This window comes from Erithacus rubecula (genome assembly GCF_903797595.1).
Source record: "Erithacus rubecula genome assembly, chromosome: 5".
Classification (NCBI taxonomy): domain Eukaryota; kingdom Metazoa; phylum Chordata; class Aves; order Passeriformes; family Muscicapidae; genus Erithacus; species Erithacus rubecula.
This window is the reverse complement of record NC_136687.1, coordinates 21557919-21574949: the sequence shown is the minus strand read 5'-3', so window position 1 is coordinate 21574949 and position 17031 is coordinate 21557919. Positions and strand designations below refer to the sequence as shown.

The window sequence follows — 17031 nt, the reverse complement described above, 5'->3', positions numbered from 1 at the left end:
CTGTGGTGTGTTATTGGCTGTTTTTTTCCTGTTTGCAGTCTTCTGTGGTGAGTTACTGGCTGGATTTTTTTGGTTCCCAGTCTTCTGTGATGTGCTACTGGATGCTTTTTTCTCGTTCACAGCCTTCTGTGGTGTGTTATTGGCTTTTTTCCTGTTTGCGGTCTTCTGTGGTGAGTTACTGGCTGGTTTTTTTCGGGACGCACGCTTTTCTTGTATGTCACTGGGTGTTTTCCTGTGGTACTCATGCTGTTCTGGCATCTTACTGGCTGCTTTAGACACAGGAACTTCAGTCTTAACAGCTGCAGTTTGGCGGGGAAGGAGCTTTGCAGCTTTTGGCTTACTAGCACTAACCTTTCGTTTACGTTTTACTTTCTGGTTTTTCACCTCTTCTTTTGGTTTTTCTTCAGTGATGCCATCTAGTAGTTTTTCTACTGCAGCAGAATCCAAAATGTCTTCAGCAGGCACTTTTTTAGATGTATGTTTCTGCAAATTTCACAAGAAACAACAATGAATCTAAGCCACAATACTGAGCTACTCAGAATTTATTCCGTGAAAAAAAGACAGAATCTAGCAGAAGGACTTAAGTCACGTGTGATAAATGCTAACCAAACTATTCACAAAATTAAGAACTTGACGTGTAAAGAGGTACTGGAGCACTTGCTCTTCAGAGGCTATCTTCTCTACTGACCCAAAAGAGGAGAAACTCAATTCTGGGCTCTGTAATGTGTGTCTGACTTGTGTTTAACCCCAGCTGGTTGCCAAACCCCACGCAGCTGCCTGCTCGCTCCCTCACCAGCAGGATCAGGGAAAGAACTGGAAGAGTAAAGCTAGGGAACTCCTGGGTTAAGATAAAGACTGTGGTTCCCTGGGAAGACAAGTGCCATAATTGCAAATGTCTTCCCTTCTTCCTCCTTCCCCCCCCCCCCTTTATACACTGAGATGATGTCCCATCGTCTGGAATATCCCTTGGGTCAGTTTGGGTCACCTGTCCTGGCTGTGTCTCCTCCCAGCCTCCCACACACTCCCAGTCCCCTCAGCAGTGTGGCAGTATAAAAAGAAGAAAAGACTTTGGCTCTGTGTAAGCCCTGCCAGCAATAACAAAAAGTATTAACTAAAGCTCAAACAAAGTTAAAAATATTGTAAAGAAAGAGGTTAATAGTAGGTAACTTGAAAGGCTTTTCATATGTAATTCTCTTACTCTTAATAAAATCTAACTTCCCCAAGAAGCAAGATTCTTTCAAGCACTGTAATCACAGTATGACAGAAAAAGGTACAAATAACCAATCTCAATCTCCTCAATCTCTTATCATTAATTAATGAAATTCTGACGAGCTCTTCCCTACAGCCCTTCCACTTTTGATGGAAATTTTGTGTGTTTTTCTTAAAGGCAAGAGGAAAATGTTGATGCTCAGAGATGCAAACTAGCCCTTTAAGGCCTTTCCTTAGGAATCATGCCAAGACTTTCCTGTTTACTCAGCAAAAGCTCCCTGTCTTTCAAGCCAGATTTGCATATGCCTTAGTTTGGGAAGGAAACATATTGATACCTATTTTATTCAAATTATAATAGTGTCACCCATAGGGATTAAGATTTTGGCTGCTTGGATACTGAAAAATCTTGGTGACACATATAACAAACACGTTTACTAGACACCATTTTATCAAAGCTGTGTATTTCATTCCAAAGTGTGATAGCAGCAATATATTTCCTCTAGATGTTGCTGGCACTAACTTGGATCAAAGGCCTGCTCTGATCATGAACAGCTCCAGAAGAACAGGCACATCTTTTAAAGCTGTGCTCAGCATAAAACTCCAGAAGTGGCACATTTCAACTGCTCACCTGTCTTTCAGTCTTAAGACAACTGAAGAGCAGCCAGAATTTTATTTCAAATGTTCCATTTTGTTTATTCTTCTGTGGAAAATTGCAGTACTCATCTTCTGTGAAGTGATTTTGAATGTTTATTCTCATAGCTTACCTCTTTCTGTAGAACAGCTAGGAAACAGCCACTGGAAATTTCTGATGGTTCTATTTTGAAAAACATTTCAGTGGAAGACTCCGAATTGGAGCAAGTAGAAAAAACAGAAGGAATAAGCCTGTAAAAAAGAAATGGAAGACCAGAAAATTATATTTAAGTATATAAAAGGAAATAAACAAGGATATATTAAAATTAATTTTAAAATTATGTCTTTCAATAACATAGTTTTATCATAATTTTAAAAAACTGCAATTCAAGAAAGGCATGAGAATTCACCTTTTTAGAACTAAGTGGGGTTTTTCCATTTTTTTAGTAATTCCTTTTTTCAACAATTATTAAGTATATTAATTACCAGATAATAATAATTAATAAATATCTATCTAAGCTAAAAATCTTAGGTTAGGAAAATTTGCTATTTGTTCTAATTGAGGGCTTTTTTCTCCAATTTTGCAGTTTTTCAGTGCATCAGTGGGGAGGGAAGAATGAACCTCTTCTACTGTTCTCCTCGTATTCCAGAAATGTCTGATTGTTATAAAACAGTCTCAAGGACTTGGCTCATAAGGCTGGCAGACTAGTACTAAGCTGTCTCAGTACAGAAAAACAGTATTAAAATGTCTTTTTATAATTATAACCCCCTCCTCTTCACTGTAAGCTAGAATCCTACTCCTTTATGCTCCACTAACCCTCTTGTGACAGAGCTTTATTCAAAGAGAGATGGTTACAGAGAGATGTATTTAATATTTGAAAGCAATATCCTGATTTGGCTGGCTAGTTTGCTTTTAATGGGAAGTCTGCAAAACTGTTTGTTTCTAAGTTCTCACGATGATCTGGATTTTTCCTATGTCCCTTGGAACTTGATAAAACAGTCTACAAGGCTCACATCCTCCTTGAATTACTAAATAAAACTCTTACAACTTATGACACAGATTTTTTATTTTACATCAACTTATTCAATGGGAAAAAAACAGTGGTTATCTTTTATTGATGTATAAAAGTTACTGTTTGCCAGGAATCCCTTCAATGATCTTGAAAAATTATGTAGAAATTAATTTAAATTTGATAGGCCAAATGCACAAGTGGTTTAGACTACTCTCTATACACACCTGTTTTTCATGTGTACCCTCTCTTTAGGTAAAGCTGTTGCTGTAAACTGTCATATCCTGAAGGTAAGTTCAGCTTAACCAGTGAAAACATGCCTGAAATCACCCTTAAAACTGCAGAGCTCTAAGACCAGCTTGTGACCCCCAAACTCCAACAGAGCCTTATTTTGTTTGGCACCATTTCTGTACTGCAGAGCAATTCCAAAAGTTAAGCAAAATTGTTGTAAGAGTTTCCTGAAAGCCCTTAATTTTCTTGGAAAAGGGAATTAATATTCAGTAGGTCTTTGATGATCATACAACATTTGATTATGACTTGAGTCTCAAAGATACTACTGTAAACTTAGGGGCTAGTAACTCTGCAGCAGCCTTTTATTCTATACTGCACTGTTTTAGTCAAATAAATTCTCTAATTCTAAGAAAAGTGTAAAAGGAATTTTTGTAAGTGGTACATGCATCTTAAATGGCTTGAGCTTTCATCTTGAGCACAATCACTCTGTATATTTATTTATGGTGTTCCATTACTGCTCTGTTCATGCTGGTTACCAGCAGCTTTATTGCAGCAAGGACTATGAGGAAACATCCAAGATGCTGCATGACAGTGAAGGAGGAACTGAATCTGAAATTGTCGTTTATGCAGCTCAGTCAGTTTTCAGTCAGAAATTTGCTCAGGTCTGAAAAAATCCTCACATAATTTTATTGTCCTTTTCTTACCATCCAAGATTGCATTTTTGTAAGTGTAATATAAGTTGGTGGTTTGACAATATTCATAATGCTTCTGCAAAACAGTGAACAGATTTTGGGTTGGCTTTGTGGGGAGGGGAGGTGTTTTACACAAAAGGAATATTTAAAAAAAAAAATTTAAAACTCCAGGAACTTCATTTTTTAAAAATAAAAATTATTTTTTTATGTTATGAATTTACATATTATTTATGCTCAATAATTTAGAGACCATTACATTCCAAAGTGTCCCAAGTTCTTCCTATAGAGTAATAGCTGCACAGAGGTCAAGACAGACTCCAGAAAATTTCAAATTCCAAAGGAAAACACAAGCAAGAGGCTAGAAATGGCTGTCAGGATAACAGGTTATAATGACATACAAAGTATACAGCACACTTTTTTCATATATATTTGTATTTGCCATGATTGCACAGGATGATCTCTTAGAGTAATGAGCAATCCTACATCAAATAGTTCTTATTCTTCTGTATTATTTTTACAATTTAAGATTTAATTTTTCCTTTGAAATTTATTATTTTACATTAGAAGTGGAGAGCATGTTAGCAAGTTAGTTTCATTCTCTAAATACTAATACAATAAAAGCAATAGCTCTATCTGAAAATGTGATGCTTTCCTCCAATCTTAATTTCAGATGAACAAAAATATTAGATGAGAAAGTCAATTGAGTACTGCTAAGTAATCTCATAAACAGAAAGAATGGCATGACAGGCAGCAAAAGCTATTTTAATTTCATGCAAGATACTTATCAGTCTAGAATAAGAATGAGGATGCAATTTAAAGTCATACTTTAATTTTTCCACAGATAAAACTACTCATTCTGTACCTATATCGTCGTACTTTATCTCCCTCCACTTCAGATTCCAGTGCTTTTTGCACTACAAGTTCATTTTCTTCTGGGTAAACTGAACAAGTGCAGTAAACAATAGCTTGTACTTTTTTAACTACAAAACAAAACACAACTTTTTTACTCTTCAGATTCTTCATACAGACAGTGGTTTGGTAAGGATTAAAAGCGTAATAAAAAAATATGTCACTTTTACCTCCTGATCTCTAGTGGTTTTACATAATTAAAATATTTTCAAATACTTGCAGATTTCAGCACAAAGTCAAAGCTGTCTCCAGTCTTTTTACACAGCTACCAAAGGAGAGGGGAAAAAAGTGGCAACATGCAGATGTGGGGAGACTACATCTGCAGAATTTCCAAAGCAGAGTGTAACTAAGCCATAAACCAATTCTCTACACAATACTGAAGACTATTGTGTTAATGTCTGGTGGACACTAGGACACACAAACACCTTTGACTGGAGGAAATCATTACTCAGGGGGTTGGGTTACAAGCTCGTTGTTAATTAATAGAGTAAATGGTGTATTTCTAACTATATTAAAACTGGTGATAATACAATGGAATGGATAGTGCAAAGTCTTCCCAGAAATTGGGAAACTAGCACACTTACATTTCAGTGCATGAATCAACTCATTGAGATGCCTCTCAGCAAGAATACTGAGTTTATCCTCAGACACAAATCCCTGGAAAAGGTCTCGTAGCAATCCTGGATCTAAAAGCAGAGAGTACTAGATTTAGTCTTGCAATTTATATTAGTGTCTGAAAATTCAGTTGTTTGCAGAAGCAGACCTGGTTGTTACTGGTGCAGTGGGAAGGTAGATTTTACAAATTAGAATACCAAGGAGCATATGATTTATTTGCTTTACTTCTTTAGCAGTAATTACTGGTGCCTCTTACTTGCTTATTACAAAACTTGTACAGTGAAAGGACTTACACAAACAGGACAAGGAATATAATCAAATAGAAAATTATATATCTTGACATAAATTTTCTGCCTAGTCTTTTTACTTAAAAAAACAGCTATACAAACTCTGCTTCCCAGAATCCCCTTCAAATTTTCATACTATCAACCTGAAGAACTCACAGAATTATGCAAGTTAATTTATATGTTTTATAGTTTTATATGTTTTATAAGGAAGGTTTCTTTAATAAATTTTTATAATTTACTTAAGCACCTATACTGTCTAGACCACAACACTTGCATCTATTTCTACCAGAAAGCAGAGCTAGATATTATATCAAGAGTTACCTCTGTGTTCACTTAAAATAAACTCCATTGGATTGCCAGCACCCAGTCCAGAGCATTGTGGTAGCAGCAAAATAACTTTTGCCTTATTAAGTCTCGAGTCTGTTGGTTCAAGCTCAGTAAAGTCTTCATTCAACAACTGAATATCTACAAAACAGGAAAAACTCAACACTTAGACTGCAAGCAAGCCTGCCTTCAGGTGATAACAGGTGAAGTGACTGTGGTATTACATGGAATTCAACAGTGCTGGAAGCTGCTAGATTCAGATCCTCCAAAGTATGGCCTATGGATCTCAAACAGATCAAAGGGCTGCATCTTCCACTGAAAAGGCAGTTAATGGGGTTGCAGTCTTGCTGCATTCTGTTCTGAAGTGTCCTCCAGCTAAACTGAACAAGTGCATGTGTTTTGGATTAACATTCTCAGACAGCTGGAAATCAGACCGAAAGCAACAGGCAAAACACCAAAAGTTCCCTGCTACCACCTACACCAACTGTTATGTAGAAGCTACTTCTATGGAAAAAAAACACCAATATTTCAGGGGCTTGCAACTATGATATGGGTAGACTTCAATTACCTTGACTGTAGCTGAAGAGCTATCAGCTCACCTTGTGACAAAAAAGTTGTTACTGCCACCCCCAAGCCTCCACAGAAGGAATCTCTGAGTTCTGATAGAATGAGTCCCTAATTACAGATATCACAAACATCTGTATTACAATACTTTTGGAATACCAACTGTTTTAGCACCTACTTTCACATCCCATGTGACTGAAACTGTTGCTCAGTTCTTCTTCTTTTGCCAGAGATTTCACACCACAAGCAAAAATTTTGGATCTGCTCTGATTTGTCAGCACTGCCATATGGGCAATGGTCAGATGGGAACCTATGTGAGCCATTATAATGTCACCACCTTCACTCAGCAGCGCCTGTGCAGCGTGTACAGCAAGGCTGCGAGACTTATCCTACAAAACAATGACACAAAAATTAAGTATGATCAACTACTTTGGTTTCTGTGAATGCCAACCTTCTTTTCCAAATTAGGGAAATATTTCATTGTTTTCATAGCAAATAGAAAAGAAGGGAGGAAAAAAACTAATCAAGGTTATCTGCTAGTATAGAATTAAATAAATTGCAAAACCAAGCACTCACTCAATAAATTTAAATAAATTAATTCTAAAGAATACATAAAAAGGTATAATATCTATAGGTGAAAATAAAGTGCATATCATCCCTGAAGGAGGAGCTCCTAGCAACAGCTTGTTCCAGAAAATACATAGGCCACAATTCAGGCAGAATTCACCCTCTGAGGCAGCTTAACAGAGAAATGTAAAATTATTCACATAGCTCTTGATGATAATTACAGGAGAAATGTTTCCCTTGTAGATCAAAGACCAAGATTTTGCTGAAATTTGAACAACTGAGAGGCAGATTGGAATGCAGAAAATACAGGGGACAGCTCCACAAAAGTAAATACTCTTCAACCATTGATGATTAAGAGAAAACTTTATCAAATTACTTAGAAAGGCAAGGAGTGAAGATACTGACCACAGATACCAAGTCTTGCACCAAATCTGACAAACTGATGATAAATGGAAAGGGAAAAAGAAAGTGCTAAGCTTTTAAGTTCACATCACTGTCTATGTACACACAGCACTCAAGCACCACCCCACCACAGAGATGGAGGTCTTGACGGTTTTATTTACTCATTTTGAATACTTTTAAGTAGTTACACTCAGAATTTGTTCCCCTTACCAACAGGGCTCTCATCTATAGTTCTTTTCTGTAAGTATTCTATTTAAAATCAACAAACTGAAGTGGAATATTTAATAGTCACTTTTTAAGTTGAGCAATAGATTTTGAGCCTAATGTTTTCAGAGATCTAATGAAAACACTGGTTGAAATGTTTCTGCTAGGCACTCAAGAATCATCAGACAGTTCAGATAATTCATGGCTGTGTTGTTGCATAGTTAATACAAACCACTACTCTAGAACAGAAACCTCCCATCAAACTCACTGAGGAGTCTAATGATGGCAAGTCAGGAAAAAGACCAATGCTGTTATGGAGATCAAGGAGCTACACTGCAAAGTGTGATCATTCCAACACAAACATGAATTTGAAAAGAAAGGAATATTACCATAGCATACCACTATCTCCTAACTGGGGGAAAGCATATTGAGTTATATTGAAACTTTTCTCACATTTTCAGAGGTGAGACTGCCTCTTTTGACTACTTTTTATATTTGGTTTAACACCTCTAGGATTAAATTTTAAAAATCTACTAACTTAATTGTAGCTATCAATTATAAGCATTGACATTTGAATGCTAAATTTAGTAAGTGGATCAGTTTGTAATAATAATAGAATTATTACAAATGTCCAAAGCCTTATGAGAGTTTGTTGCTGCCTGACTGATTTAATAGAATAGACAAACAATACACAACCTCTTTCCAATGCAAAGCAATTATTTCAATTTGCAGATCATCTGACTCAAGGCTGAACATCAACTCACCTGCAGTAAGAGTTTGCAATCTGCAAAAAGATCTAAATTAAGTAGTTCTTCTTTAAGAGAGGAAGGAAAAACCAATACATCATGGCAATGTTGGTCCACAGCATACGTGTAATGGTCAAAGTCTGACACAGATTCAACTTTTGTGAATCCCTTCATCTCCAAATCTCTGATAACATCTTCAAGGCTGTTAACATACAACTCTGACCATTAAATATACAAGAGTTACTTAAGCAACATAATTTACATTGATTATAAGAATTTTTTACTTTTGTGTGTGTATACATATGCATACATATAGAGGTATAAAATGCATACTGTCCAATGCAGGAGGCCAACTTACTCTACTTTAGGCATGTAAGTTCTGGTTTTAAATAATTAAGTTAGTAAGTCTGATACAGTTAATTTAAAAAGAGGTATGTGTCTCCAGAGGATGATTCAAAGCATCAAAACAGAAATGTCCATGTGCTCAGGAGACACTGTAGGAAATTCATGGCTGTAATGCTTTAGTTCTTTCAATTTCTTTCAATCTAGCCCAACTCACCAACAATTTTAATAGTTGATACTGAAAGAATCCTTGTGTAAATGTAATAAAGGCATAACTGCTGAGGTTAGCAATTTAAGTATCATAAATATTTAAAGGAATATATAGGACGAGATGTTTGTTGAAATGCTATTGCAGACAGTGCTGTAAGTTTATATAGTACATTAAATGTAGAATGAATGGAGCAATTTTTATTTATTTCCTGTTTAAGGGTTCTTAAGTCACACCCAAAGTAAGATACATTATCTTGAAGAGCCTACAACCTAAGCACTGAACATTGGTCCAAGACGAGCAGTAAAACAAAATTCTTGAAAATGTTATAAAATGGATTACCTGTCTAACAAAACAGATAACAGGATAATCTGGTATGGCTCATTTATAAGTTAGTACAGAACTGAGAACATCAATTTTATATATACAGTACCCTACAGAATATAAGGACTTTTAAAAGTGTATTTCAATTTCAGGTTTACACTACCCTTATATCCTTAGATAATAAACAGCAGGTTTAAGTATTGTGTCTTAACACCCTTTGCCAAGATTATGGTTTATACTAATACACCTGCTTTTAAAGACATTTTCTCTTATTTTTTGTCAACAAGTTAACTTACCCATATTTTTTCCAACTTTATTTCCTTATTTATTTGGTGAAAGACCCACACAAGCAACAGAATACTAAGAACTGTTTCAAAACATTGTATAAATACCACATCTGCAATCTATAAAAACTACCAAAAAATATAACACAATGGCACTGGACTAAGCAGAGTTTCCTGTAAGAACTTTTAATTACTGGTAAAAATATAGAAACCTGGAAATTCTAGAACAAGTATATAGCAAACTATATCACTTCATATGCAGAAGCATCAATATCAGAGGATACTTTAAAGACCTTACCTGACTTTAAGTGTGTTTACCCAAAACCAGAGAGGTAAAGTAGAAGCCCTTTGTTCCTGCTTGCATACGGTTTCTGGTACAAAGTATTCAATTGAAAGAGCATCATATTTGATGCGACATCGTGCTAGTGCAGCTGCCAGTTTGGTCCTATAACTATAGAAACAGTCACAAGTTTAATAAGTTTTATAAATGTTTTCATCAGCTGTTAGCATGTAACATTTCTGTTACAATCTTGCTCAGAAACCAAAAGGGACACCTTCTTCTGCAAGCTGTAACAGAAAATACAATTACAGAACGTTTTCTGCCCCAGACAACAGTAGATGCAAGGTGGTAGTCAATAGCTAAGATTATTTTATTTAAATCAGGCAGGACTGAAATCATAACAGGTGGCTCTCTAATACATCCATTTTCTCAGCTGAAAAAAAAAAATCTCAGTATGTTTTGGAACTGCAATATGTGGAATACAACCATCAGATTCATTTCCATGTTTGAAAATGTAACTACATGTATGTACAGAATGAGCATTTGATGAAAGCTGGCCCCTAAATGTGTACAGAAACAATACAAGTATGATAGCAACCAGACTTTATTACATGAAATGCCTGAGAAAATATTTCCAGTCTTTTCTTCCCACAAGCTTCATGCATACTTCTGATACATGATAATTCAAAATAAATAAAAATTGCTGGTGAACTACTTCAGATATCTTACTTACTGACCTTCAGAAATACCTTGCACTTTAGAGATTCATTAACTTTTTTGTTTATTCTAAATCCAGTAGCAAAACAATTTTGTCTAATAAATGCATTTTGAGTTAATCAACTGACTGATGAGGAGATAATAAATATTAAAATGTTTATGTATTCTGGCTATTGCTCTAATTATTTAAAATAATAAATATTTAACAAAGTTTCATAGTAGCAGTACTGCTAAATAGACAAATGTTATTCCATTCCATGACCTTTTGACTCAATTACACTTGCATTTATGAATATTTACTGTATATGTAATTTTCTTCCTAGCATTGTATGAAAGTTTCAACAATGCCAAAATAAGATAAGATGCCTGCAAAATAATCCACAATATAAAGATGGTTTCTTATCTATATTTTTCATAACTAACATTCATAAATATGAATGTTTGCCTCCAAACTAGGCTCTCATTTAAAAAAAAAAAAAAAAGCCCACAAAACTTTAAGGTGAGACATGTTTAATAATTACCTTTAAAAGGCACTGATTATACAAATCTTCATTTTTGCTAATCTCTATCAACAAAAAATAGCTCTTTGCACATATACCTGTATAAATAATTCCCTACTTCCTGAACTTCAGCTACAAGTTCCTCTTCAGCAAAAATCTTTCTTTTTCTAAACTTTCGGTCTTGTAGGTCATAAAGCATCACAACAAGCAAGCTGGTTAACTCATCTGGCTGCAAGAGAAAAGCAACTGGATAGAGAAAGTGACCCAAAGCATGGTTTATTTCTGCAAAAAGATCCATATCAAACAGCAGTCTCCCATGTAAAAGGCATTAAAAACCCTTAAATGCTTACTTGCAAGAATATGAAAGCAACTACTTATAGAGAGTTAATAAAACACTTTAAATGATTTTTTTAAAGCTCAAATAAATAACTTATAAGTTATTTAGATTCTCACAATTTAAAACATTCTCCATGCACACAGATAAAATACTGTATTTTAATATCTAATGTTATCAGAATTGAAACTTTGAAATTATTTTTTCTTCATAAAGTAGTCTGTTAAATAGCTAAGCTAATAAAAAAAACTTATTGTCTATCAATTCCTCTCTTGTGGGATTCTTCCATATATAATAGCCAATACACTCAGTTATAATAACTCTTCTGCTTTTGGGATATATATAAAACCTTGTTTCTCTGTCTAAATGTTTAAACCAGGAAGCATCTCCTGCTTAAGGACAATAATTACTGCACTTAAGTTACTACTGTCTGCCTCTACATGAAATTCTTACAATTATTATGCCTTCTAAAATTTTCACCATCTCAAAAATAGTCTCATCTCAGAATTAGTTAGAAACCTCAAGTTTTTAGGGGAATGCCACCAAACACAAGATGTTAGTATCAAAGTCTTACTTCCTTACAAAAATAACGCAAAGATAAATGTGTTAGATCATTTGCCTGCTCACATCAACCTCCACAAACAGTAACAGCTCAAGTTTATCTTGCAATTTTCAAAGGCATCAAAGACAAAACTGGAAGGAACAGCAGAATATTTTGCCAGCTCTAGAATTTCTTTCCAGGTCAAAGCAGCAAATCATGTTGAGAGACTAAACTGGACTGGTTTTTGCCAGTACAATATATGTATACAGTACCATTTGCCCAGGAAATGAATCATGGGGTCAATGCATTTTTTTGTCTGATGGGATTCACTTCATGTTTTCCAATTCCCAAGGATAGGAAGGAAACATTTTCTTTCCCTGCTCACAAGGGGACACAGCTGGGAAGGAAAGCACATGGACATGGACAGTATCACTGAGCGAGTACTACGCTGCAGTAAAGTTCATGACTTGCTCTCCCACCTTCTTTCCCAGTAATCAGTTGCAACAGAATCTCACCACAGACTTTGGAGATGGATGCTTTAGACAACTATGTAAAAAGCAATATTTCAGTCTAAGGCTGTCATGTAGTTCAAAACAACAAAGGTTGTTTCAAAGAATGTTGTAGAATCCTCATTACAGGTACTAATTACATCAACACAGAAATGTTCACTTACTATTGAGTAGCATGGGTAAGTATGACTATCTAACAATATTTCTTCAAGAAGATCTTGATCTGTACAAAGAAGGAAATGTTGACAAGTTATGCCACTCTCTTCAAGATTCTATGGAAGTAAACCTTGTAAGTCACTAAACTGTAATTTTAAACAACATGAAATTTGAGGACAAATTCAATCACCAATTCATTTACCTGAAAAATATTAGGCTTTAAATGTTTGATTTCACAAATGCTAATAACACTTAACTATATTTAAATATTTGAGGGATATGAGCAGTCTAGTAAATGTATATATTAATTCATAATCAGGATCTGAAAAGAAACACTGAGATGAGCTCGGTGCAAGTAACAGAGCAGGGTGCAAGTAAAACCTTCACTCCCCTTATGGGCCATTCCTGATGACTCCTGTAGGTGCCCTCCAAGTCAGAATATTCTGTGAATTTGTGACTCTGCAATAACCTGAAGCTTCACAAAAATTTCCCCAGATCTCCGCTGTCAGGCAGAAACTGAACATTTGGTTTTCATGCTTTCCCTGCTGCATCATTTCTGTTGGCAATTTTTGGCTAAGCTTTGTACTTACATTTTAGAGTATTGAAAGCCAGTTCATAAGATACACGCTTGGAATGCTCATCTTTAAAAGGCATCATGGGAGCCTCTGAGTTATCTCCATACCGCACCTGCATTTTATCCTCACTCTTTTCAGTATGAATGCCCTGGAAAATCTTAGCTGCATTCATGTATATCCAGTCAGGATAGCCGTTCTTCTCAATCTGAGCCACTGTTCTCTTTTCAACAGGTCTCTTTTCATCCAAAATTTTCATTTCACTCAAGACTGAAGTACCATTTATAACATCCACATGTGAAGACACCAAATTATTTTCAGAATCTGGCATTTTTCCAGTTGCTGACTGTGTAAGTGCAAGTCACAATCCTGCTGCCTCTGCAAAAAACAAAGTTTATATTGAATTATGACATTTTCTTTCACTAGATACACTTTTCCTTCCTTTCAGGGCTTTTAATAGAATCTCTCTTCTTTTTCAGGCTCTAATCTTGCATATAAATATATATGTGTATCATCTGTATTTCTATACAACTATCATCTTACACATCACAGAGAAATATTTCTAAGAGTTTTCTTACATTATTGGTTTTCACCAATGCACATGCAAAGACTGGTTACTTGTTTCAAAAAGGCCAGTGCTTTCCAATCACTGGTTCTTTACACACTATACATTTAGATCTGAATCTCTGTGTTTAATAAGAATCATTATTATTGCAGGCAGAATAGTATCTCTTACTGAGAATTCTCCTTTAACAAAAAAGACAACAAAATTTCAAAGCAGACATCATGCCTTCCAAGGAAGAACCATCTAGAAAAGAGCTGCAGTGAATTCAAACATTTGTCCACTAAACTGCACATCTGTTCTTAAAAGTGGAAAACAGAGATCACCTAAATGTTAATGTATTTAATGTATTACCTACACAGCACAATTTTAAATGCAGGAAATCCATTTTGAGAGTCTCTTGAGGTATTATCCAACTCTCTGTATGCCCATGGTAATTTCTTAAATTTTCTACACATCTTACATTAACAGTAAAATAAAAACCTTCCCTAGAGGTGGAATAGGGCTTCAAGGAAATGAAAAAGTCCCAGAGCTAGTTGAATGCAAAAATATGCTACAGCTCCACATAAAATGTACCTAAAGTATTGGATTTTCCCTACTTGTTCTGGTTGTTATAACATGCATTTATGATAATGCCTGCAGATGTAGAAGTCATATTAAATGTTCAGAATTGGGTTAAGCCAGAAGAAATTTAAACACAGAATAAAGATTGAAAAAAAAAAAAAACCCAAATCAAACTAGTATTCCTGCCTAGGGAAAAATAATACAAAAAAACTATGAGAAATTTAGCAGCTAGACCACAAAAACCTAGGCATGTATCCACTGCTGGCAAAGAGTTCTGTATATTTTAGCATTAATGGCACAAAATAGCAGAATTGGGGGGGTTGGGGGCAGTTTAAAAATCAAGAAAAGAAGGTGCTATTCTGTTCAAATGGAAGAGGTCTTCTACTTTGCTACATAATTTAGTTCATTACAACAACTCTCAAGCTTTTTTCCCTGCTCTCCCCAGCATCACCAAGGATAAAACACATACCTCTTCTCCCCAGCTCAGACACACTCAGCATCCTTTCTTCCTCTCTCCTTTCCTGCCCATCATCACAGAAAACCATAGTGGCAATGGAGGATGTCAGCAACTGAGTCAGAGGGTCAAGGGGAGGACACAAACTGTTGCTTCTCCAGCAGGCAGCCATGAAATGCTCCATGCTGAGCCACCATTCCCCCATCCAAACTCCCCTTCCCAAACTTGGGTGACACTCAGCCCATCTCTCTGCTCTCCAAGGCCAGCACAAGTCAGTGTCTGACCAGCACAGCATGCCCCACACAATGGACCAGTGTGGCTTCCTGAATTCTGGCAACTCATCTGGAGGAGGCCACATCTCATTCTCCCTCCCCAGGACTTGCTCTCCAAAGCTGAGAACTGCTAACCCTGTAAAAGCAACTTTTACTGTAACTTCATAGAGGCCTCAGGCCTCAGACAAAGTTTCTTCTAGCAGGAGTTTTGCTCCAACACCCAGCAATGATAGATCCATGGAGCAAAAAACCATAAGTTTATTTTATGAAGCCATACTGAAACAAAACAAGCAGTGCTGTCAACAGAAAGCCCCATTCTTCACTAGAATAAAGCACCAGATCACCTAAACCAAATTGAAACACTTGTGCTTAGGAAAAAAAAACCAAAAAAACCCATAAATACTTTCATTGTCTATTTTGACCAGCAGACATATATCAAACAGAAACAGGGACACCATCTCAGAGGCCTGAAACTCAAATGCCTTCTCCAGGTGAATGCAAATAATCCATTTTAGAATATGCAGCAAGTGAACTATGTCTGTGGTGTCAGGACTTTAAAGATTCGAAGAGATCCCAGTGACTCTTTGTAACTTCTTTGTCAAAGCTGTTTTTGCTGAGCCACAACACACACTGCTATTAGGTTGATTTAATGAATATACTTTTCCAAAAGACAAACGTCATCCTAATAAAGATAAGATGCCAGTGTTCTGCCCTGTATAGACACTGCATGTTTGCAACACTGTAAATCACATCTGAATTACTGGACACTGTGCCAAGCAGAGAACACCAAGCTGGATTAACACAAAACTCAGCTCTTAAGAAGAGCTTCCCAGACAAGAGAGAAAAGATCTTGCCTTTGTTTGTGGATCTCAAGCAGATTACTCAGTTGACAAGGAAAAAAAAAAAAACACTGAAGGTCTCAAGGTCTTGTAAAACAGTGGCTTGAAGGACATCTCCAGCTTTAACTTAATAAACTCAAGCAGACAGAACTATGACATTTATTCACTCACAGCATAGTAAGTGATTCATACACACACCCATAAAAATCACTAATTCCTTTGTTTATATACCAGTAAGTGTATTTGCCCCATTTCTTCAGTTGTCACATTTTTCAGTAGCCTCTACAAACAAAGAAAAGAGACAAACAGAAAGCAGCCCGACGGCACTTGTTGTATCAGGTACAGCAGGCAGCCTGACCCCCGGTTGCGATTCACATTAACAGGAGCTCCATGGCAAGTGGGTATGTGAGCATGGACGGGGCTGCTCACACCAACAAACAGCAAATCCCGGGCAGCTGCAGACACACGGTATTTTCGTCTCGCTAACTGTGTGGGTACACAAGACGACACCTGCTTCCTAAAATCACTGCTCCAGCCAAGCTGCGAGTCAGGAAAACAAGGCAGCCACGAGACCTTCCCCTCCTGCGCTTTATGCAGGAGAAACAGCTGGACTCGACTCACAGGACAGGCGTATAGGAGGGGAAAACAAAACAAAACAAAACAAAACGACAGCTACTTCTTTGTAAAAACAGGCAGAGCGTTCGTTCACTGTAACGAAAGGCCCTGGAGCACACCCAGCTCCCCACCCGCGCTGGGCTGGGCAGGGCCCGCGGGGCTCGTACCTGGCCGGGCTCCTGCGGCTGCCCCGGGGCGCTGCGGGCGGGCCCGTGCCGGGCAGGGGTGGCCCCATGCCGGGCAGGGCAGCGGGGCCCCGGCTCGGCACGGCCCGTCGGCCGCACCCGCCCGGCCCCGCCGCGGCCCGCACGCACCTGCGGCACCGCCCGCACAGGCCCCGCCAGCCCCGCCGGGCGCGGCCTGCCCTGCCCTGCCCGCCGGGCTCCCTGTCCCCTCCCTGCCCTGCCCTGCCCTGCCCTGCCCGCCGGGCTCCCTGGCCCTGCCCTGCCCTGCCCTGCCCTGCCCGCCGGGCTCCATGGCCAGAACAGGCCCAGCCCCGCCCCGCCGCTGCCAGCGGAGGCACCGAGCGCCCGGCCCAGGGCGCGCACGGCGGCTGCGGCGGAGAACG

At 37.6% G+C, this 17031-nt stretch overlaps 1 protein-coding gene across 2 annotated transcripts; it reads right to left on the bottom strand.

The window, feature by feature from the left end:
• Positions 1–344: 344 nt before the first annotated feature.
• Positions 345–16730, bottom strand: NSUN7 (NOP2/Sun RNA methyltransferase family member 7). Of its 2 annotated transcripts, none has more exons than XR_013774389.1 (11): positions 16631–16730; positions 13176–13535; positions 12594–12652; positions 11144–11274; positions 9847–9999; positions 8409–8592; positions 6650–6860; positions 5905–6048; positions 5266–5367; positions 1974–2091; positions 345–483 (listed from the first exon to the last, which is right to left on the bottom strand). XR_013774389.1 is itself a non-coding variant. In XM_079306913.1 (11 exons), the coding sequence occupies exons 2-11, from the start codon at positions 13486–13488 to the stop codon at positions 1929–1931; spliced, it is 1578 nt and encodes a 525-aa protein (XP_079163039.1). In that variant the 5' UTR covers positions 13489–13535; positions 16631–16730; the 3' UTR covers positions 1004–1928. The 2 variants fall into 2 exon arrangements, 1 of the variants encoding a protein (XP_079163039.1); XM_079306913.1 differs by lacking the exon at positions 345–483 and adding an exon at positions 4635–4752 and having other exon boundaries at positions 1004–2091.
• Between the last annotated feature and the right edge of the window lie 301 nt (positions 16731–17031).